Below are 24,635 nucleotides of genomic sequence, written 5' to 3' on the forward strand. Positions count from 1 at the left end.
TTCAAAGACTTTCAGATCGTATATATTTTCTTAGACTACTTTTCTAATTTTTTTTGGATGATGGATATTATTTTAAAAACCTTTTTAAAATGCCTTTTAGGTCGCCTAATATTTTTATTCTAATATTTTTGCAAGAACTTTTACATGATCATTTTTTTTTAGATATTTAAATTATTGAAGTTTTTATTAGAATATTTTTCCGAGCCCTATTAGATCCTTGAAATTTTCTTATTTAAATTTTTTCGAGAACAAACTCTGTACTTACTTGTGATGACACGGTTCTCAGCGATGGCAGCCTTAACAGTAATTTTCCAAAACGTGTTGGCTGATTTGGATATTGCGTTCGGCAATATTCCTCCAAAGCGCATTGTGACTTTTCTTGCAGGGATTCTATGTGGTTGACATCTGATAGACCGCAGGCATCTATAGGAGAGAAGAGAGGAAAAAACAACAAAGAGAGACAAATATTAGTTTAATTGGAACGCAAATAAAAGTATTAATTAATTAGTCTAAACGTGTGTATGAGAATATGTGCATATATATGAGTATTTTATTTATTTTACTTCATTCCTTTCATTTTCAAATTCTTTTCAAAACATTGTATTTATCAGTGTGTCTGACTGACAGACTGAATGTTCGTTCGTCCGTCTGTCAGTTGCCATCATCACGGTAATGGCACACAAGAACAATTATCGAGAGAGAAAAATAGTTTCATAGTCTCGAAGTGCTTTGTACTGGGCATTAATCGATTTTTGTTTTCTAATCGAACGCACAATGTATGTACAACGCATGGACGTACATACATACATCAGTGTGTATATATGTATATGTATTTATATGAAAGATAGACCAATGTATGTATTCATTTTGAATTAGAAAACAGTTCTATTTGTCATTGAAAAAATAATTCGAAGAATGTCTAAAGCTTTAATTACGCCTTATCAAAGCGAATAATTTTTAAAAGACACAATATTTATGAAGAGGGGGAAGATGGAGGGGCTTATGTTGGGGAGAATGAAAAAAGCATATAGCTAAATGGAACGTCAAGTATTTCTTAATGCAGGGTTGAGTAATAATATATTTTCAAATGTGGATATTTAAAGAATATTTTTTCAAGGACCTAAATGAACCTGGATTTTTAAAAACTAATTTTTCAAGGACCTAAATGAACGTGGATTTTTAAAAAATATTTTTTCAAGGACCAGTGGATTTTTTAAAGAATATTTTTTCAAGGACCAACATAAACGTGGATTTTTTAAAGAATATTTTTTCAAGGACCAACATAAACGTGGATTTTTAAAGAATATTTTTTCAAGGATCAAAGTAAACGTGGATTTTTTAAGGAATATTTTTTCAAGGACCAAAATTAACGTGGATTTTTCTAAAAATATGTTTTTAAGGACCAAAATAAACGTCGATTTTTTTTTTAATATTTTTTTAAATACCAAAATTAACATGGATTTTTCTAAAAATATGTTTTCAAGGACCAAAATAAACGTCGATTTTTTTTAAATATTTTTTCAAATACCAGAATTAACGTGGATTTTTCTAAAAATATGTTTTCAAGGACCAAAATAAATTTTTAAAAAATATTGTTTCAAGAAACTAAATAAACGTGGATTTTTTAAAGAATATTTTTTCAAGGACCAAAATAAACGTGGATTTTTAAAAAATATTTTTTCAAGGACCTAAATAAACGTGGATTTTTAAAAAATATTTTTTCGAGGACCTAAATAAACGTGGATTTTTTAAAAAATATTTTTTCAAGGACCTAAATAAACGTGGATTTTTAAAGAATATTTTTTCAAGGACCTAAATGAACGTGGATTTTTAAAAAAAATATTTTTTCAAGGACCTAAATAAACGTGGATTTTTAAAAAAATATTTTTTCAAGGACATAAATGAACGTGGATTTTTTAAAGAATATTTTTTCAAGCACCCAAATAAACGTGGATTTTTAAAGAATATTTTTCAAGGACCACAATAAACGTGGATTTTTTAAAAAATATTTTTCAAGGACCACAATAAACGTGGTTTTTTTTAAATATTTTTTCAAGGACCACAATAAACGAGGATTTTTTAAAAACTATTTTTTCAAGGACTACTATAAACGAGGATTTTTTAAAAACTATATTTTCAAGGACCACAATAAACGAGGATTTTTTAAAAAATATTTTTTCAAGAATTAAAGATTTTTTTAGTAACTCAATAATAAATATTTTATTTTCATAAAATTAATTGAATCGTAAAATTTATTTCATAATTCCAATCAAGTTTTTCACATTTTAAAAAATCGCAACTCCATAATGGCACCTTGATTACACCATGTCAAACCAAAAAAAATTGAACGTCCATAGCTGGCGCTCCACTTGTAATACAATTTTCCTATTACCGTTTTGTTTTTGCAATCATCAAGATTTATGATATATTTGCTTAAAATTAACAACACATTTTTTTTTTTGCAACGAAGCATAAAAATGGAAGCCAAGTAAAAAACATGGAATAGATTGTAGCCGACATGGTCGCGGGCAAAATTTTCACGCCTAAATACACGGCCAGCATTTGATTATTAATGTGGAATTTTTAGGCCGTAATATTAACCTGCTGAGATTTTCATATTACCTATTAGGTCTGCTTAATGGGAAACTGGTATTTTTTGTAATTTATTTAAAATAAAATTGAAAAAGTGCTTCATGATGTGGGCAAAGCGTGTGAAATATTCTTAATGGTGTATTGATATTTAAAAATAAGATTTAAAAATAAATTAAATGATAGAAAAAGGAAATTTTTTAAATAATATTTTTTAAGGACCACAATAACCGTGGATTTTTCAATAAATATTTTTTTAAGGACCAAAATAAAACTGGATTTTTCAAAAGAATATTTTTTCAAGGACCTTCAGGACGAGGATTCTTTAAAGAATACTTTTCCAAGGACCAAAATAAAGGTGGACTTTTTAAGGAATATTTTTTCATGGACCAAAATAATCGTGGATTTTTTAAGGAACATCTTTTCAAGGACCAAAATAAAGGTGGATTTTTGTAAAGAATATTTTTTCAGGGACCAACTGACCAAAAAACGTGGAATTTTTAAAAAAATATTTTTTCAAGGATTTTTTTTCAAGAATCTTCAAGGACCAAAATAAACGTGGATTTTTTAAAGAATATTTTTTCAAGGACCAAACTAGAAGTGGATTATTTAAGGAATATTTTTTCAAGAACCTTTGAATCTACAGACGTGCATTTTTAGGAATATTTTTTCAAGGACCTTCAAGTCTACAGACGTGCATTTTTAGGAATATTTTTTCAAGGAACTTCAAGTCTTCAGACGTGGATTTGATTTTAAAAGGAATGTTTTTTCAAGGACAAAAATAAACGTGGATTTTTTAAGGAATATTTTTTCAACGTGAACGTGGATTTTTTAAGGAATATTTTTTCAACGTGAACTTGGATTTTTGCTATAATCTTGACCCCTGACCTCTTGGTAAGAATGGGATTTTGAAAATTCGTACTAAAATAGTACGAAAAGCACTGAAATGTTCCAAAAATTTTATACTTTGTATTGGACAAACGGAATGAGCTAGAACCCGGAAATTTGGAATGCGAATCATTGATGGAGTATGCGAAACGTACTAAATGGTACTAAATTTGGAATAATATTGTTTAGAGCGAACGGATGAAGCTAGAATTTTGAAAATGTGTATTGAGGTCTCTGTATGGGGTAGATTTGTGTTTAAAGAGGTGGTTTAGGAAATTTGTACTACAAGTGTTATTATTATTATTATTATTATTATTATTATTATTATTATTATTATTATTATTATTATTATTATTATTATTATTATTATTATTATTATTATTATTATTATTATTATTATTATTATTATTATTATTATTATTATTATTATTATTATTATTATTATTATTATTATTATTATTATTATTATTATTATTATTATTATTATTATTATTATTATTATTATTATTATTATTATTATTATTATTATTATTATTATTATTATTATTATTATTATTATTATTATTATTATTATTATTATTATTATTATTATTATTATTATTATTATTATTGTTATTATTATTATTATTATTATTATTATTATTATTATTATTATTATTATTATTATTATTATTATTATTATTATTATTATTATTATTATTATTATTATTATTATTATTATTATTATTATTATTATTATTATTATTATTATTTTTATTATTATTATTATTATTATTATTATTATTATTATTATTATTATTATTATTATTATTATTATTATTATTATTATTATAATTTTTTTTTTTTTTTTTTTTTTTTTTTTTGAGAAGAGGTAATTAGAAGATTTGGCGGTGGTAATTCACATTTCGGTATTAGGGTCGTTGCTAATGTGTAGCCTGGAAATATGATGGTTGTCTCGGAAAACTGTACTACAATTGTAGGAAAAGTACTTTAAGGTCCTAAATTTGTTCTTTTTTTAATGGATAGAGATAAAATTCTGAATTTTGATATTTCGATTCCTGATGGTATCTGTGTTTCGGATTTGGCAGTGGTTTGAAAATCGGTCCTACATTTGTTCGAAAAGTACTAAAAGGTACTAAATTTAATATTAGGTGCAGGAATATGGTTGGAATTCTGAATTTTGATAAAGGTCTCGGTTGGTATCCGAATTTGATATATGGAGGTGATTTTGCTTATGTGTACTATTTTGTACGAAAAGTACTAAATGGTACTAAATATGGTATTGAGCGAATGTATAGAGCTGAAATCCTAAAATTTTATATTGAAGTCTATGCTGGTGTTTAGAATGGAGAGATGTAGATTATTTGGAATATGCATACTAAACGTTACTAAATATGGCATTGGGTGAACGGGATAGAGCTGAAATTCTGAATTTGGATATTGAGGTCAATGTTGGGGTCTAGGGTTTACGTGTGGATACCTTGAAATACTTTTTTTTTTTTTACTAATAATTGCAAAATAATAATAAATAATAAGCGAGTAAACAAAATAAAAATGTAAACAAAAACATAAAATAAATGTAAATTCATAAGTTATTAAAAAGATATTAAATTTAAAAATGTGAAGCCTGTAAGTAGCTCTAGAAATTTAGAAACATTTTTATTTTTAATGTAAAGCTTAGCTCTTATCTATGATTTTAAAACCCCCCCCCGAAAAACGTCAACAACATATTAAGAAAAAGCGTTAGTCTAACAGACATGTGCGACACGGGTTAGTTGGGCTGGCTAACCACAGCAGCAGGCGCCGTCGCAAGCAGCTCCATGTGTCCAATACTCGAGGTATTAGAAACTTTAATGAGTTTTTTATTTTTTTGTTTTTCATTTTGCCTCTATTAAATGCTATAAAACTATTGATTGTCGCTGTGGTCGTTGTTGCTGCCGTTGATGCTGTTGTTTATTTTGGTCAGTTGATAGTGGAATCAACTGGCGCAAAATAACAATATTAGCCACATATTTATGGTCAATTTAAATGGACATTAATTGATAGTTTCAAAGACACACACACACACATATGTAGATGTACTTATGTGTGAGTGTGTGTCTGTGTGGAGCGCCAGAGCTTGAGCGGATGGACAAAACAAAAAACCATGCCACAAGTAACAATTGCCATAGACTTACTTGACGCTGGCTGGAAAGGAAATTAAATACTTTAGCATGAATTTAAAACAACAACAACAACGGCTTGAAGAAATCGCAAACTTATGGGCGACACATAGATGCCATTGCACAAAAATTTAAACAAATGACACATAATTTTGGGTTTTAAGACCAATAGCGAGACAGAGACTAAGTTAAAATTGAAGCAAGTGCCTCATAAGAAAATATGTCATTTATATTAAATGGAAATCAAGTTGTTTTCCAGAGGCTTTGTAGGAAAAAAAAATAAATTTTATTATTATTTTTTTTATTTTTTATAAAAAAAAAAAACAAAAAATAATATATTGAAGTATGTTAATCCTATAAAATATTCCATGGACTTTTTTGTGGATTTCAACTTCATATGAATTGGAATAAAAACAATGTTGATATTTTGACATTTAGTTATGGAATACAAATTTTCATTAAAATCAAAAATTTTGATATTTTTTTACGGACCTTGAAAAATATTTTTGAAGCCTACATCAAATGTCCTGGAAAAATATTTCTTTTATAAAATCTACGTTTCTTATGTAAGAAGGCCCTTAAAAATGTTCTTCAAATATCCACATTTTAGGCCAGATTATCCTTGAAAGATCCTTGTTGGGGGTATTATACGCTTAATCCGGCAAAACCTAACACAGCGGAATATTGGTCCTGAACCGGTAATGTTATTTATGAATCTTCCTATATTGCCGGGCTCAGTTATGCGCGTTCGTCTATCCCTCTGTCCATATTAATTTGCAATCCTGCTACAGGTCGCAATTATGACCCGATCTTCACGAAATTTGGCATTGAATTTGAATGATTTGTCATAGAAACATATTGTTTTCGCAGAAGATCGAGAGATCGAGAGCAATTTACAAGGGCAACACAAAAAATAAAATCCCTGATGAAGTTTTTTTTTTATACCCTACACCACATAGTGGTAAGGGTATTATGTCTTTGTGCATTTGTTTGTAACATGGAGAAGGAAACGAGATAGACCCATAGTTACTTTTGAGAACCTTCATAGAATCACTTTCTGAGTCGATTTATGCATGTCAGTCCGTCTGTCCGTCCGTCCGTCCGTCCGTCCGTCTGTCCATGTATTCTTGTGAACAAAATGCAGGTCGCATTTATTATCCGATTGAGATGAAATTTTCCAAACAATATTTTTTTGGACCAAGGACGAACCCTATTGAAATTGGTGAGAATCGGATCAAATTTAGATATAGCTCCCATATATATCTTCATCCGATTTCGGGTTAAATGAGCACCAAATATCCACTATCAGTCCAAATTACCTGAATTTTGGCACACCCAACCGAGTTCGGCCTAGAAGCAAGTATATCAAATTTGGAGAAAATCGGTTCAGATATAGCTATAGCTCCCATATATATCTTTCATCCGATTTGATCTTTAAGTCCCTCACATTTCTACTATGCACTCCACAACCGTGATATTTGGTACCAGGTATTAGATGGAGCACAGAAATAGCTGTTTTAAATTTTATCGAAATCGGTTCAGATTTGGATATAGCTCCCATATATATCTTCATCCGATTTCGGGTTAAATGTGCACTAAATGGTCAATATCAGCCCAAATCACCAGTCTAGAAGCTAATACGTAAAATTTGGAGAAACCCGGTTCAGAGATAGCTATAGTTCGTAAAATGCACGATAGAATTAGATAGATTTTGATTTTGTACCAAATATCTCATAGAGCTCTGAAATGCCCTGTATAAACCTTTTTACGAGAGCTCTACTAAATATGCGTAGTGGTGTAGGGTATCATATAGTCGGCCCCGCCCGACTTTTGAGCTTTCCTTACTGTTTTTTTTTTTTTTTTGAAATCTGTGCATTATAGGTATTTAGTGTCTTCGGCAATATTGCATATGAAACTACAAGGAATATTTACTAGGAAATTTTAACCCTCAAGCAAGTGTTATTTTTGCCTTTTTTTAATATTCATAAATATTCGCTTAACACGGGATCGTAGCAAGTCAAAATATTCCACAAAATTGTTAAAAATCTACTATAGGACTTAGAAGATGTCAAAAGTCTGAAAGCTTACATTTTAAAGTAAGGAAAAAAAGGTCGGGTCGTTTTCCCCTCTCTTCCACACATTTGGAAGTTTTCGGATTTAGATTCCTTGGAATCCGTGCATTTTGGGTATTTGGGGTCTTCGGCAATGTTGTAGATAAAAACACGAGGAAAATTTAACCCTTAAGGGAGCCACTAAAGTGGTATTTTTGGTCCATTTTTTATATAGTGAAAAGCTCCTAAAAACGGGATCATATCAAGTCAAAATATTCCACAAAATTGATTGATGGACATAAAATTCTGGTATAGGTCTTAGAAGACGTCAAGAGTCTAAATCTTACATAAACGCCAAGAATACACATAAGATATTATAGGGTTAAAGCCCTTCGTTGTGTGAGTTTGTGTAAAAATCTCTAAAAAGGAATAATTTTAGAAGGATAGCGCTAAAGACAAAAATATTCCTCATCAAATTTCACTATAAGTTATGAAAGAAAAGAAATTTCTATTTCCACTGCATATCCAAAAAAAAAAAAAAATATTGCCAAAAAACGAAAAAATCCCCTTAATCAGTTTTTCTTGGACTTTTTGCGACTTGACACTACTTGAAAGTAACCTAAAATTTCACTTTAGGCGAAAGATATTAAAGAAAGGAATATTCGTCACAAAATTTCATTATAAGTCTCTAAAGAAAACAAATCTGTATTTCCACTGCAACTCAAAAAAATATTTGCATCAATGTTGCCAAAAAAAATTCCCTTCATTTTTTTTATCGGTTTTCCATGGACTTTTTTTGAATTCACACCTAAAGGTAAACTAAAATTTCGTTTTAGAAGGAAGATGTAAGAAGAAGAAGTATTCTACATAACATTTCACTATAAGTCTCTAAAGAAAATAAATCTTTATTTCTATTGCGTATCACGAAAATATTCGTATCAATTATACAAAAAACAAGATATTCACACTTTTATACCAATTTTTCTTTGGATGTTTTTCGAATTCATGCTTGAAAGTAATTTAAAATTTCGATTTAGCCGGAAGGTGTAAAAAGAAGAAATATTCTACACGAAATTTTACTAAAAGTCTCCAAAGAAAATAAATCTCTATTTTCTCTGCAAATCAAAAATTGCTTTCATCAAGATTTCCAAAAAACCGAAAATATTTCCTAAATTTTCGATTATTATTTCCTTGGACTTTTTTTCGAGTTGACGCCTGAAATAAACATAAAAGTTAATTTTAGACAGACGGTGTCAAAAAAAGAAATATTCTACACAAAATTTTACTATAAGTCTTCAATGAATGGAAATCTTTTTTTCCACTGTGTATCAAGAAAATTATTGTATCAATTTTCCCAAAAAAAATAAAGCAAATTTAATTATTTTTTGTTCGATTTTCTTTGAACTTTTTTCGAGTTGACACCTGGAAGTAACATAAAATTTCGTTGTAGACAAAAAATGTCAAAAGAAGAAATATTCTACAGAGAATGTTACATAAAACTTCCGAATAAACTATATACGTAGGTACAATATTTTTTATGAAAATTACATTCAAATTTTATGTAATTTATTTTCATCAAAAAATTAGGGAATATTTAGTTTTTTTTTTTTTTTTTTTTTTTTTTTGCAACATTGCTGCATATAATTATTTATTTACTATGAGAATAGATATTTCTTTTCTATGGTGACTTTTAGTGAAATTTACAGAAGAATATTTTTGTCTTTGACGTCCTGCTTCCAAAATGATGTATTCTTCGAAATTTTTGCACAAACTCACACACAGTACGTCTTTAACCCCAAAATGTCTGTTTCAGATTCCCGATGTCTTCTAGGACCTATGTTAGAATTTTATGACCAATAATTTTGTGGAATATTTTATCGTGCTAAGATCCCGTTTAAGGCTAGTTTTTACGCATATTTTGAAAAAAGGGACCAAAAATTCGCCCGAAATATTCCTCGTATTTTTCTCTTCAATTTTTCCAAATGCCTAAAATGTACTAATTCGAAATATTTTAAAAGTGTTAATGAGGGGGGAACTTACCCCCCTCTAGTTAGGTTACTTTGCGATGCAAACTTTCAAAACGCCGACATACGTGCCTTCTTTTTTCGCTCTATTTTCATAATCTGCTGGATTTTTTTCTGTAATTATTTTTTATGATGGCCCAAAAAAACTTTGTCGGAAGGGAAGTTGAGATTGGATCTCTGGAAAATAATGACAATAACAGTGCAATTATTACTATTATTTTCCAGGAATCCAATTTCAACTCGCTTTTCGTATTTTCCAGAAATCCAATCTCAACTCCCCTTTTTCGACAAAGTCTTTGGGTCATCATAAAAATTTATTCCCCACAATTTCTCTCTTTAGAAATGGGTAAACCATCTCCCAAAAAATCACCCTTCAATTCTCTCCAAATTCCAATGACCGTTATATATTTCCCAATTTTCCCCATCGGTACCATTTAAATTCCCATAAAATAATATTTATCAACTTCAAATATTAAAATACAGTCATTATGATTATTTTTCTTCAAAGGCATATTTCTCGAGAAAAAAGACTTGTGTATTTAACTTATTTTGCTTTGCAGATTAAAAAGCAATTGTTCATAAAATTCCAATGCACTATGACCTCAGACAAAGCAGAAAGCAACAATAAAGCTCCATCTTTGAGACAGCAGGTACTGCTTAGGCAAAAAAAAACGTCGAGACAAGACAAAGAACACCGAAAAACGTGTTGTAACCTCGAAACAATCAGACAAAGAGACTAAGGCCTCTATTTTGTTGTTGTTGCTGTTGTTATTGTTAATAATAAAGTTATAAACATTTAATAAAACCACATTTTTTCTCCGGCTCCATACAATATAAATATTCTACAAAAAATATTTGTATTTCAAAAGGAAAGGAAGTAGCGAGGGGGTGGAGAAACAAGGCAACAACAAATCAAAAAGCCATAAATAAACGAAACAACAACAACAAAAGTCCACAATTTATAAATACTCAAAAACGGTTTAACCTTTTCTACACCATCATATTTTTGTCAAGTAACACAATTTATGCGACCGACCGGCGAGAGTTGAGTTGAGTCAACGCCAGATTTTCCGATTTTTCTTTTTATTTTTTTTTTTTTTTGGCAAAGGCAACAAAGAGATGATTTAGATTCGAACATCTTTTCCTCACTCCCTTCCCGACATAGAGGCTGGTCTTTTTTTGTGGAACATCAATTTCCCTCTAAGAATAGTGATTTTTTCCTGTAACCGAGGTTTAGTTTCGATTTTTTGTTTGCCTCTCCAGTTATTTTTTTTTCTGATTTTTTTTTGGCTATGCCATCAAAACTTTAAAATGCATTTACGGTCATTATGCATTTAAGACATGCGGTCACGATCTTTGCGAAACAGTCAGCAACCATTGAGACAGACACACACACACACATCCCAGCCAACCTGAAGTTAGCTGGTAGTTAGGCCAGCTCTTGAACTCTTTTAACGGGCAAACGAAAACAACCAGGCAGCCAAGTTCAAGTATTCATGGCCAAGCCAAGATTTGGCCCAAAGAAGCTGCTGCATCATCATCGTCGGAGTCGTCGTCGTCGTCGTCAGACAAACAAACAACCAACAGCTGAAACAACTGTTGAGAAAGCTTTTCGTTTTGCCAAAACAAAAAAAAACAACACCGCACTTCATTTCTCCATTCTAACCATCATTACCTTCTATGCTGTCCAAATTTTCTCAGTCATAGATTCCCTTTTGCTCCTCTAACAAACAACAACAACAAGTAGAGTTTTCAGCTATACTTGTATCAGGTATTAGAAGAAGGTAAGTTTTTCACTTGGCAGATGTCTAGATGTTTGGTACAGTACAGTGGGGGACATGTTTCGTCCAAAAATGCGGATAAAATTTTTTATCCTGATTATAAGAATATAAATTTTATCCACGGATAAAAATGTATCCAAACACGTGGATAATATATTTATCCACAAATGGAAATCATATTTTTACCCAAGGTCTCCTATAGACCATCAGGTCATATACAGGCGACAGAAGGCCTTCAGATCATCTACAGGCAATAGAAGACCTTCAGGACATCTATAGTCAATACAAGACCTTAAGGTCATATATATCCAATAGAAGACCTTCAGGTCATCTATAGCCAAGAGAAGATCTTCAGGTCGTCTATAGCGAATAGAAGATCTTCATGTCATCAATGGACAATAAAAGACCTTAAAGTCATTTACAGGTCATCTATAGTCAATAGAAGACCGTTAAGTCTCCTATAACCAATAGAATAGCTTCCGGACGCCTATAGCCAATAGAGGACCTTCAGGTCTCCTATCGCCCATAGAGCACCTTCAGGTCTCCTATAGCCAATAGAAGACATTCAGAACGCCTATAGCCAATAGAAGACCTTCAGGACGCCTATAGCCAATAGAAGACATTCAGGACACCTACAGCCAATAGAAGACATTCAGGACGCCTATAGCCAATAGAAGACCATCAGGGCACCTACAGCCAATGGAAGACATTCAGGACACCTATAGCCAATAGAAGGCCTTCAGGACGCCTATAGACAATAAAAGACCAAGAGTTCTTCCACAGCACCTTCAGGTCTCCTATGCAAATTTGGATTAAAATTGAATCCACGCCTGTGGATAAAAAAATTATCCACGTTTGTGGATAAAAAAATTATCCACGTTTGTGGATAAAAAAATTATCCACGTTTGTGGATAAAAAAATTATCCACGTTTGTGAATAAAAGAATTATCCACGTTTGTGGATAAAAAAATTATCCATTAAATTATGTTTGTGGATAAAAAAATTATCCACGTTTGTGGATAAAAAAAATTATCCACGTTTGTGGATAAAAAAAAATTATCCACGTTTGTGGATAAAAAAAATTATCCACGTTTGTGGATTTAAAAATTATCCTCGTTTGTGGATTTAAAAATTATCCTCGTTTGTGGATTTAAAAATTATCCACGTTTGTGGATAAAAAAAATTATCCACGTTTGTGGATAAAAAAATTATCCACGTTTGTGGATAAATATATTATCCACGTTTGTGGATGAAATAATTATCCACTTTTGTTGATAAATATATTATCCACGTTTGTGGATAAATATATTTTATCCACGTTTGTGGATAAATATATTTTATCCACGTTTAGTAAATATATTTTATCCACGTTTGTTGATAAATATATTATCCACGTTTGTAGATAAATATTTTATTCCCGTTTGTGGATAAATATATTATCCACGTTTGTGGATAAAATGATTATCCTCGTTTGTGGATAAAATAATTATCCACGTCTGTGGATAAAATAATTATCCACGTTTGTAGATAAAATAATTATCCACGTTTGCGGATAAAAAATTATCCACGTTTGTGGATAAAAAAAATCATCCACGTTTGTGGATAAAAAAATTATCCACGTTTTTGGATAAAATAATTATCCTCGTTTGTGGATAAAATATTTATTCCCTTTTGAGGATAAAATAGTTATCCCCTTTTGAGGATAAAGTTTTTATCCACTTTAGGGATAAAATTATTTTCACCCCACTGTGCCCATTGATCTCAGCCATCTGTTCCCTTGAGCCAAATATGTCTAGTCACCGGTAAGTGAGGAAGAATTTCAGCTATCCTTCTCCTCTCTTGGCTCAAATGCTGGAAACGTGTGTTCCATTGTGGCTCTCATGAAATTTGATTTTATTTTGGATTCATCGGCATCGTTTTCCTACTCTACTCCAAAACTGGGACTAAGTCTAGAGAAAAAAGGGTTTGAAAATCAATTCAGGTTTCTTGCAAGTTCTTTGACCACTTGTGAGGATGGTGAGAGGTGGGGTATGGCCCTTTTCCGCCGCAAAATCATGAATTGAAACAATGGTCCACCTTCAACGAACCTTGCCTAATGCCATCCAATCAAATCAAATCAGTCAGTTATTGACTTAAAGGTTTACATTGTAAACATGCTGTTGCTGGCCAACATTTGTGTTGTTGTTGTTGTTTTTTTTTTTTTTTTTGTTGTTATTGTGTTGTTGTGCCCCCATTGATTTGATAGAAAGTCAATTGACAATTATTGCCGTTAAGCGTTGAGTGATTTTTCTTTGCTGCCTCGGCTGACACTGAGGGTGCTGCTTATCGTCATGCTGCTTGCTGGGCAGGACATGCTTGGTGTCCATCAGTCGTTGGCACCACACCAGTCGGGTGGGAGAGTGAGTGAGTGGTGGTGGCTGTATCTTGTTTGTGGCATCATGTCGTTGAAATAACGAAAGCTGCGGCACGTTTGTTTAAGAAGTTTTGTGGAGGAAAATCGTGTTTACTGCATTATTGATTGTTAATGGTTAAGAAGTTCGGGCCAGGCTGGGTAGGCATTCTATTTTTTTCAGCTATTTAATGATGGGAAATATTCTCCCAAAAAATGGAAGTAAATTAGTCTAACAACGGAACATGGGAGACAGATATGGAAAATTTGGTTTGGAACTGTTGTCAGTGAGGTTTGATAACCAACCTCGACCATTACTGGCCCTGACTTCTTTCTTTTTCCACGAAAACTCCCCAAAATGAGGTCACATTGCTGCCTCTCTGTCCAAAGGTGTCACATACAATGTAATGTCCATTTATTGACCAATATCATCGAATGGCCAATCCCCTCGATTCGAAGTCATGAAAGAGGCCACAACCATCAAACTTGTAATATCTCAGAATCCCTCTCCACCTACCTCAACCTCCAAAAAAATCTTCCAAACGCAAAAATCAAATGACAGACATGACAACAACAATATCTTCCTTGGACGACACCAAAAATGAACAACAACAACACCAACTACCACTCAACTTGGATGTTAAATCGTTTAGACAGACATTTAAACAGAGGTATGGAAACCTGGCGATTGGGACACTGCCACAATCGCCGCCACATATCATGGGGTACTATGAAGAAGTATATACCTTTTTTTAAACAACTGTTTAATGTAATAAAGGTTGTTGTTGCTGTTGTTGTTGTTGTTAGTCTTATTGTTGCCGCATGTTATGTTGTACGCTGTTAGCTGGTGTTGTTGTTGCTGTTGCTGTTGTCGTTTGCATTTTGTAAACTTTATATTTCTTCTTCGTCTTCTTCACTTTTTTTGTTTGAGATAGGACCAAGAAACGACAGCCTCGCTTTGGCACTGGGAGCATGTGAGCAGAGTTAAGCCACCATGTCTGTCGGTCACCAGCAAGTCTTGTTTGTATGTTAACTAATGCCACTGAGCGACAGCATACGAGAGTTCATAGCAAGCTGGAGATTTGGATTCTTTTGTTGTTTTTGGAGGACCGTAACAACGTATAGGTTATTTGTTGTCGATTTTTTCAAAAGGCAGAGGTGTGGGGTCGAGGAGAGGCAGAAAAACTAGCAGGGGTACCTCTTCAGGCCATGCCAAGGAGAAGTTCTTCAGTTTTCCTATGGCAAGTAATAGGCCTTTAGGTCTATTTTAGCCAAAAGAAGCTCTTTTGGACCTTCAGGTCTCCTATGATCAAAAGAAGCCTTCAGATCTCCTATGACCAAAAGAAGATATTCAGGTCTCCTATGACCAATAGAAAAAGTTAAGTGTTCTATGGCCGATAAAAGACCTTCAGGTCTCCTATAGCCCATAGAAGACCTCCAGGTTTCATGTAGCCAAAATAAGACTTCCCTGTCTGTTATATATAATAGATGGCCTTCAGGTCTCAACTAGCCAATAGAAGACCTTCAGGTCTCCTATAAACCATGGAAGACCTCCAGGCCACCTACAGCCAATAGAAGACCTTCATGTCTTCTATAACACATAGAAGACCCTCAGGTCTCCTATATAGAAGACCTTCACGTCTCCTTTAGCCAATAGAAGAACTTCCGGTCTCTTAAGGGGTATAGAAGAAATGCAGGTCTCCTATAGCGTATAGAAGCTTATAGAAAACCTTCTGGTCTCCTATAACATATAGAAGACATTCAGGGTCTTAGAGCGTATTGAAGACCTTAAGGTCACCTGTAGACCATAGAAGACCTTCAGGTCCTCTATGGACTAGAGAAGACCTTCAGATCATCTATGGACTATAGAAGATCTTCCGGTCATCTATATGCCATAGAAGATCTTCAGGTCTCCTATAGACTACAGAAGACCTTCAGGTCATCTATAGACTTTAAAAGACCTTCAGGTCATCTACGGACAATAGCAAATCTTCAAATCATATATAGACAGGTCATCTATAGACTATAGAAGACCTTCAGGTCATCTACGGACAATAGCAGATGTTCAAATCATATATAGACTGTAGAACACCTTCAGGTCATCTACGGGCTATAGAAGATCTTCAGATCATCTATATACCATAGAAGAACTTCAGGTCTGCTATAAGCTACAGAAGACCTTCAGATCATCTATAAAACATAGAAGATCTTCAGGAAGACCTTCAAGTCATCTATAGACTATAGAAGACCTTCAAGGTTGAAGACCTTCAAGACTAAAGAAAACCTTCAGGTCGACTATATACTCTGGAAAACTTTCAGGTCATCTATAGACTATAGAAGACCTTCAGGTCATCTATAGACTATAGAAAACCTTCAGATCATCTATAGACTATAGAAGACCTTCAGGTCATCTACGGACAATAGCAGATCTTCAAATCATATATAGACTGTAGAAGACCTTCAAGCCATCTATAGACAATAGAAAAAATTAGGTCATCTATAGATAATATAAGACCTTCAGGTCATCTATAGCCAATAAAAGACCTCAAGGTCTCCTATAATTAATACAAAACCTCCAGGTCACCTATAGCGTTTAGAAGACCTTAAGGTCTCCTACAGAGTATAGAAGACCTTCAGGTCTCCTATAGCGTATAAAAGACCTTCAGGTCTCCTGTAGCATATGGAAGACCTTCAGGTCTCCTGTAGCATATGGAAGACCTTCTGGTCTCCTATAACATATAGAAGACCTTCAGGTCTCCTATAGCGTATAGAAGACCTGCAGGTCATCTATAGACTATAGAAGACCTGCAGGTCATCTGTAGACAGTAGAAAACCTTCAGATCATCCATAGACTAAAGAAGACCTTCAGGACGTCTATAGACTAAAGAAGACCTTCAAATCTCCTAAAGCCAATAGAAGACCTTCAGGTCTCCTATAGCCAATAAAATACCTACAGGTATTTTCAGGTCTCCTATAGCGCATAGGAAACCTTAATATTTCCTATGGCCAATATAAGACCTTCAGGTCTTCTATAGTCAATATAAAACCTTAATGCCTTCTAAAGACAATATAAGATCTGTATACCTCATGTAGCCAATAAAAGACCTTTAGGTCTGCTATAGCTTAAGGTTCCCTATAACAGTTTCTCTAAAATTATATGTCTGTCCCCCTCCTCTCACCTTCGAAACAGTTCTTTAGGCCACCTCTGTCTCTAACAACCAAAACAGCTAGGCATCTAACTTAGCTAGTCAACCAGTCAGCCATTCCCCCAGCCAGCTAGTCATTCATTCAGCCAGCAAGCCAGCCTGCCATCCAGGCTGTAAAACAGTCAACGATTTTAGTTGTCCTTGCTAAAAAGCGACGACGTTTATTGACGTCAAGATTGCACATTATGAACATTAATACAACACTCGTTTATGTCGCTTATTTACAAGCGATCAGCGTCGTCTATGTCGTTGTTGTTATCGTCGTCATCGTCGTCTTCGTTGTCGTCATTGTCATCATTGTTCCCCCCCCCGCTCATCGTCTTCGTTGTCTTCTGCGCAACTTGACCAAATTTCGTGTTAGGTGAAACCTTAAGATAGGTTTCAATATTGTGGCCGTTTTGATCCTGGCTTTTTTATGTTTGTTTGTCTTTCTTCTTTCTCACTTAACCGTTTTGTCGATTGCTTAAAATAATGAAAATAATTTCACCAATTTTTTTCGATGGCTGGCTTTGGTATAGCTTTCCAAGTGTTTGTTGTTGTAGGAGAATCATAATCGAAAAAGTTACTTAGTTAAGAAATTTTTAGAAAATCAATGGCATAGTTTTTCTTCTCTATTTTTGTGGAGGGGAGGGAGGGGATCTCGAGAGAAATAAATAATGATGGTCTTGAGATGTAAATATTTGATGAAATATTATTTGACCAACAAAAAAATATTGAAAAAAATAGGAAAAAAATATAAATAAATATGAAAATGACAAAGGCAAATGGTCATAATAAATTGTGGAGAGAGGGGGCTCAGATAAACAGTTCTAAATGACAATGAAAGGAAATGGAAAAAAATGGAAAGGTCAGCAAGGAACTTGAAATGGCTATGACAATATTTTTTGTTACTACTTCAATTTTTTTAAAAATGCAATAAAAACCGTTCCATTGATTTGCAAAAATTGTTAGTTATAATATTTGATGACGGCATCAACATAGGTTGTTTGACCAACCACCCAGACATTTTTCTGATAATTATTCGAAGTCTTAGGTCATATTTTTTCCAAGGGCTCAGATTAAAGTTTTTTCTGAGATTTGTAATTATTTATTTTAGAAATTTGCCAATTTCTCTACATTTCTTCCAAAAATTGGACCGATTTCGAAAAACTTTCCGATTTGAGTGATAACGTCCACGTGATGAATCGGAAGGGAACCGAATTCGGAATAAAATGTTAGCTGAGATATTAAACAAGGTGTACCTAATTCCATACAATCCACCCTAAACTCCTGAAGACCAGAATAACTTTTTAACCCTTATTTTTAATATCTTCTCTATCCTTCGAAAATATATATCATAAGTTTAATTTAAATATAAAATAAATAAAATACGTATACGTTTTTTTTAATATTTTTTGTATAAATAAATACACATAACATTTTATTGTTTTTTTTTTTCACTTTTCATTTATATAAAAATATCTCTAGAAGGGATTAAATAATAATAACAAATAACCAACAATATTTACAAATAAAAAAAAATCATAACAAAAACAACAAACCATGATTTTTGTTAAATGAAAAAAATATACAACCAAAATTAATAAAAATAAAACTTCCACCATGGACTCCTTTTAAATGTCTTTCCTCCGATCCTTTATTCTTTTTTGGCTGGATTTTGTTGATGTTAGTTGACCAAAAACCATTGAAAAGTGCATTAATTTGTGTGGTTTGGATTTATGTAAGTATGAGTGTGTGTGCGTGTGTTAGGTGATGTTGATGCTGTAAGACTTTTTATTCCAAAATTTGATGCTTCAAAGGCGACCATCCTTGTTTTTTTGGTTTTTGAGCTAGTACATATGATGTTAGGCTGTTAGAAAAATCATATTTTGTGTGTATGTATGTGTGCATAAATGATGAATATGTGTGTGTGCGTAAAAAAAGATATAATAAAAAAAATATGTATGCTTGATAAAATTGGGATTTTAGTAGAAGCTTGGCGATATGGAAAAGAAGAAAAATTAATATATTAATAAATGATGAGGAAAAAGTGAATGAGAAAATAAAAATATAGAAAATATTAAATTTTTTTATTAATTAATTGAAAATTAAAAAATGTATTATTAAAAAAGAGGTTAAAAGTTGAGAATTTCTATTAAATAGTGGAAATTTTATAGATTTTAATTTAAAAAAGATTACTAAAAGAAAATAAATTATAAAAATAATGATTTATAAAATAGGGAATAATTGTTTGAAACCATAAGAATAAATTTTAAATTTTTTCAGAATTATAAATTTTTCATTATAAAAAATCCAAATATGAAAAAAATAAAAAACAAAGAAAAAAAGAAACATTTAAATTTCCATTAATTAATAAAATATGTTCATGAATTAAGAAAATGCAAAAGAGGTATTAGGTGTTGACAATTTTTATTAAAAAAATGGAAATTTTATAGATTAAAAATTAAAATAAAGATTACTAAATGTGATAGGAATAAATAATAAATCAATTTAATATACAAATTAATATATGACTGCAAAAAAATTAAATAAACAATAAAAAATTAAGAAAAAGAAAAAATAAAAAAATAAAGAAAAAATAAAAAATGAAGAAAAAATGTAAAATGCCCACTAATTAAAATAAATAATTTTGGGAATACAAAATATACTGATCGAAGCATTTTTTGTTAAGAAAATAAGTTTCTTCAAAATTAAAAAAATGTTCATGATGAAAATTGAAATTTCAAACTGATCATTTCTAAATAAGGGGCATACTGAAGGATAGAAATAAACTTCAAATATAAATTAATATGGGCATTAAGAAAGTTAAATAAAAATAAAAAATGTGTAAAATATCCATTAATTAAAATAAATAATATTGAAAGTACAACATATATTGATTTTAGTTCAAAAAAAATAATTTTCTTCAAAATTATAAAATGTTCATGATGGAAATTTTAAATTTCGAACAGGAATTACAAATGCAAAAGAAAAAAAAATATATAAAATTTCCATTATTTAATAAAAATAATTACGAAGCAGAAAATGCACTAATTTAAGTATTTTTGTTAACTGACTGAAAAGTATATATTTTTAACTAAAATAAAATATATTTTTAAAATTTAACCAAAAATAAATACTAAAGTATAAAAATAATGAAAAAAAATAAATTTTTAGAAATAGTAATTGAAAAAAAAATTGTTTAAAAAAACCTAATAGTTCAAAATTTTAAGAAATTTTAAGAAATAAAAAAGAATACATTTTCAAAAATAATCAAATCAGTGCATTTTCTTTGAAACATATATATAATAAAATTGCAAAAATAATATTAAAAAATTAGTAAAAAAAATCAAAACTAAAAGCCAAAATATATTATTTAAATTAATATTAGTAAGCAATTGAAAATCAAATGCTATAAGATATTAGTAAACTCGAAACTAAAAGCAAAAAAAAATATGTATATAATAAATATTTATAAGCAATTAAAAAGTCCATCCCTGATTATATGTCTTATATTCATTTCAACAACACTGAATTAATTTCATTATGTTTTTATATGTCACATGAAGTTGAGATTTTCATATCCAAAAGAAAATTTGAACTTTATGAAAATACTTCACTTGACATAGAAAAACATACATTTTTTAAATAATCTATGTATCAATCAAATTAATTGTTTCCTGGCTTTGGATCTAGAAAAAAGTTATGAGTCTTGTATCAGGGGTCAACTTTGCCAAAATATTGAAAAAAATATATATAAAAAATATAGATAAAGTTGGTTTAAAAATTGATAAAAAAGAGTATTATTTTTTAAGGCACAAATTCCTTGTTTAAAAAAACGTCAACAGAAAATAAAAAAATGAAAAATATTTTTTAACAGCTATGTCTCAGTAACATATTTAATTATTTACTTGGTCTTTGTCCTTTTTTTTTGGCAAATATGACCCAAAATCTAAGACTCCTAACTTTTTTCGAATGCCGGTGCTGATAGTTAGAATCATAAATTATAAGACATAAGTAGAACTGGAATTTTTTCAATAAAATTAAAATAAAACAAATTATAATACAAGCAAATAAATAAAATAAATCGTTAGTAACAAAAATAATAATAGGGTTACGATGTTTTAGTGCAATAAGTCAAAGACTTCTTTTGCGGTGTACTTTGGTATTTCGATTCAAAAATCAACTAACATACAAAATCCATACCCAACACATTTTTCAAATAGAGTCCTGTTTAATATGGTAACGTGGGATAACATTTGGTATAGGAAAACTTATTTGGAAAAATAAACTCAATATTGATTTTTGTTCAAAAAAAAATTGATTCAAATATTATAATATTAATATTTTTATACCCTACAACACTATGTATTGGGTGTATTATATTGTTGACTGGGCCAAGCTTGTAATAATTCGAAATATTGGTTCTAGACCCATGATGATATTTATGGATTTTCCTATCTCGCTAAGCTAACTCGAACTAGCATGTTTTGAAAAGTTACTTAAATAGAGGCGAATAAGTTCCCCCGCTTCAAAAATTTTGGAATTTTTCAGATTAATATTTTTCGGAATCCGTAGATTTTAGATGTATAGTGTCTTTAGCAATATTGCAGAGAAAAATATGAGCAATATTTTGATTGATTACTTGAACACTCAAACGGGTCAAGAATGGGGTATTTTTGATACTTTTTTGAAAATATGCTTAAAAACTTATTTTAAAAGGGATCGTAGCAAGTCAAAATATTCTTCATAAAATTTTACTATAGGTCCTATAAGGTGTCCAAAGTCTAAACATTAAAGTTAAAAAATTGTATATATATTAAAAACACGTTTTACAAGTAAAGCCATACTTTATGCAACAATCTCCATTAAACATCATTTTAAGAGAATGACGTCAAAGTCGAAAATATTCTTTATCGAATTTCACTATAAGTCACCAAAGAAATGAAATTCATATTTTTATTGTATATTTAGGAAAATATTTGTATCGTTGTTGCCAAAAAAAAAACCGAAAATATTCCCCAATTTTTTGATACATTTTTTCTCGGACTTTTTTCGAGTTGACGCATGAAAATAACATAAAATATCATTTTAGGGAGAAGTTGTTAAAAGAAGAAATGTTCCTTACAAAATTTCACTATAAATCTCAGAATAAAACATATATCTAGCTACAATAGTTTTTAGGAAAATTACATTCGAATTTTCTGTACTTAAAGTGAAAATTATGTGTTTTGGTTTTTAAGTGTTAATATAACACGTTTTCAATCCGAGTCAAAATCTCCCTTTATACATCATTTTCTGGGAAAGGTATCAAAGGAAGAATTATTCGAGATCAAATTTCATTGTGAGTCTCTTAACAAAAGAAATTCGTTTATGCAATATGTACCATAAAAATATAAGGTAAATTTTTGTTAATAAAAAGCCTTGTTTATTTCTGAAAATTTTAGCACATGAATTTTAGATTTTATAATTTGTTACTATAACCCTACTACTACTTTTTGGAGTATTTTATATGGTCCGCAATTATCGTCCGATTGGCACGGAATTTATTCATGGGGATTGGTTTAGGGTCAGAAAAGATCCTCTATTGTTTTTGAAGATTTCACAAAATATTTAGGAATTGATATGGATGGATTTCATTTTTCAGTCGCTCTACAGGCCACAATAAAAGGCCAATCGACATGAAATTTCGCCTGAGGTTAGAGTTCGAGACAGGGCAGGAGCCTACCAATTTGGATGGCCATTAAATAATATTTGGAGGTTAAGATGGACCGCAACTTCAAAATGTTTGCAATATTTTTCTGTTTCTTCAATCACTCTTCCGGAATTTTGCATGAAGTTGGAGTTTATGACAGGATCGAAGCTTAGCATTTAGACTAGTCATCGAATAATATTTATCGGTTAAAATGGACCAAAACTTTTGTGTGATTTTTTTTTTAAATTTTTACAGGATTGTATGGCATTTTTTCAAAAACGAAATCGCCCAAAATTTGTTTGGACCTAAGGGGGGCTTTCCAATATACTATAGTTCCAATATATTATAGTGGAGTATCACAAGGTAGGCCCCGCACGAACATTTGATTCCCTATACTTTTTTTTTTTTTTTTTGAAGGATGGGGATATTTTACGTTTTTGACGTGAATTTATACCGCATTTTTAAAGGACGAGAACTTTACACTAAGTTTTTAGGGAACTATTCAAAGAACTATTATTCAATTCAAAAATTGTTAAAGGATGGTGATGTCTTGCATTTTTTTAACGTGAATTTATTCCGCATTTTGAAGGACGAAAATTTTAGACTAGGATATCGGCCCCGCACTACTGCAGCCCTTGCATATTTCTTTAATAATATTTGTTCATAATTCAAAGAACTATTAATCTTTTTTATATTCAACCTTAAAGGCTCCATCATCATTAAATTCACGAAAAAAAAATTATTATTATTTTAATTCAATATTGACAAAATCCAATTTTTTTAAAGGTTTTAGAACATTTTTATAAAAATATTTTAGACTCGTTTTGATTTAACTGAAAATTTAAACTTGAAGCTGAAATGTTTCGAATGTTTCAATTTTAATAATAATTTTCCAATATTTCAACACTAAAAAAATTTTAATGATTTCCAGGATTTTTTTTTATATTCAACATTAAAGGCTTCATCAAGTGAATAAAAATATTAATTCAACATTGAAAAAATATTGACTAGAGTTTGAATAAAAATATTGGTTTTTAATTTCTTCAAATATTGAAATAATTATTCAATTAAAAAAAATCTAAGATTAAAATTTTCCATATTTTAATGAATTATTAATGAATATTGGATTTTCTATTTTAATATTTAACCCCAAGGGCTTCATCATCAATAATATTGAAATATTGAGTTTAGTTTGAACATTAAAAAAAATTTGTTTTAATTTCTTTAAATGTCAAAGAAAATATTTGATTTAATATTGCTCTTCTATGAAATTTTGCTATATTTCTTTTTTTATATTCATATGTAAAAATAAAATTTTTTAATAAAAAATATAACTTTTGTAATAAAAATTATATATTTTATAATAAAATATTATAATTTTTATAATAAAAAATATATTTTTTATAATGTTAATATAAACCAAGAACTATTTTTAAATTTTTTCAATGTTCAGTTAATATTTTCAATAATGTCAATTTTCCTATATTCTTTTTTTATGTAAAAATATAATTTTTATAATAAAAAAAATTATTTTTTTAAAAAAATATAATTTTTATAAAAACATATATAATTTTTATAATAAAAAAGATAATTTTTATAAGAAAAAATTATATTTTTTATAATAAAAAAGAATATTTTTTATAATAAAAAATATTTTTTTATAATATAATAAATAAATAAACCAAGAACTATTTTTAAATTTTTTCAATGTTCAGTTAATATTTTCAAGAATAACTTTCCCATATTCCAAATCTATTTCCCATATACCAAATATTTCCCATATTTTTAGGACTTTTTTTTGTATGTGTGTGTTTTTATGATAATTTTTCCCAAATCACCATTTAATTTTTTTGTTTTTTTTTTCAATTTTT

The 24,635-nt window shown here is 30.2% G+C and overlaps 1 protein-coding gene across 1 annotated transcript in view; it reads right to left on the bottom strand.

Moving 5' to 3' along the window:
- LOC101894421 (steroid receptor seven-up, isoforms B/C) overlaps positions 1-24,635 on the bottom strand; it is a 59,305-nt gene that overhangs the window by 3,474 nt on the left and 31,196 nt on the right. The window contains exon 4 of the mRNA XM_005179601.4: positions 266-423. Coding sequence (XP_005179658.2) covers positions 266-423 — 158 coding nt within the window. The remainder of the gene's footprint in view (positions 1-265; positions 424-24,635) is intronic.

Source organism: Musca domestica, unplaced genomic scaffold (genome assembly GCF_030504385.1).
Source record: "Musca domestica strain aabys unplaced genomic scaffold, Musca_domestica.polishedcontigs.V.1.1 59, whole genome shotgun sequence".
In the NCBI taxonomy this organism is placed as follows: domain Eukaryota; kingdom Metazoa; phylum Arthropoda; class Insecta; order Diptera; family Muscidae; genus Musca; species Musca domestica.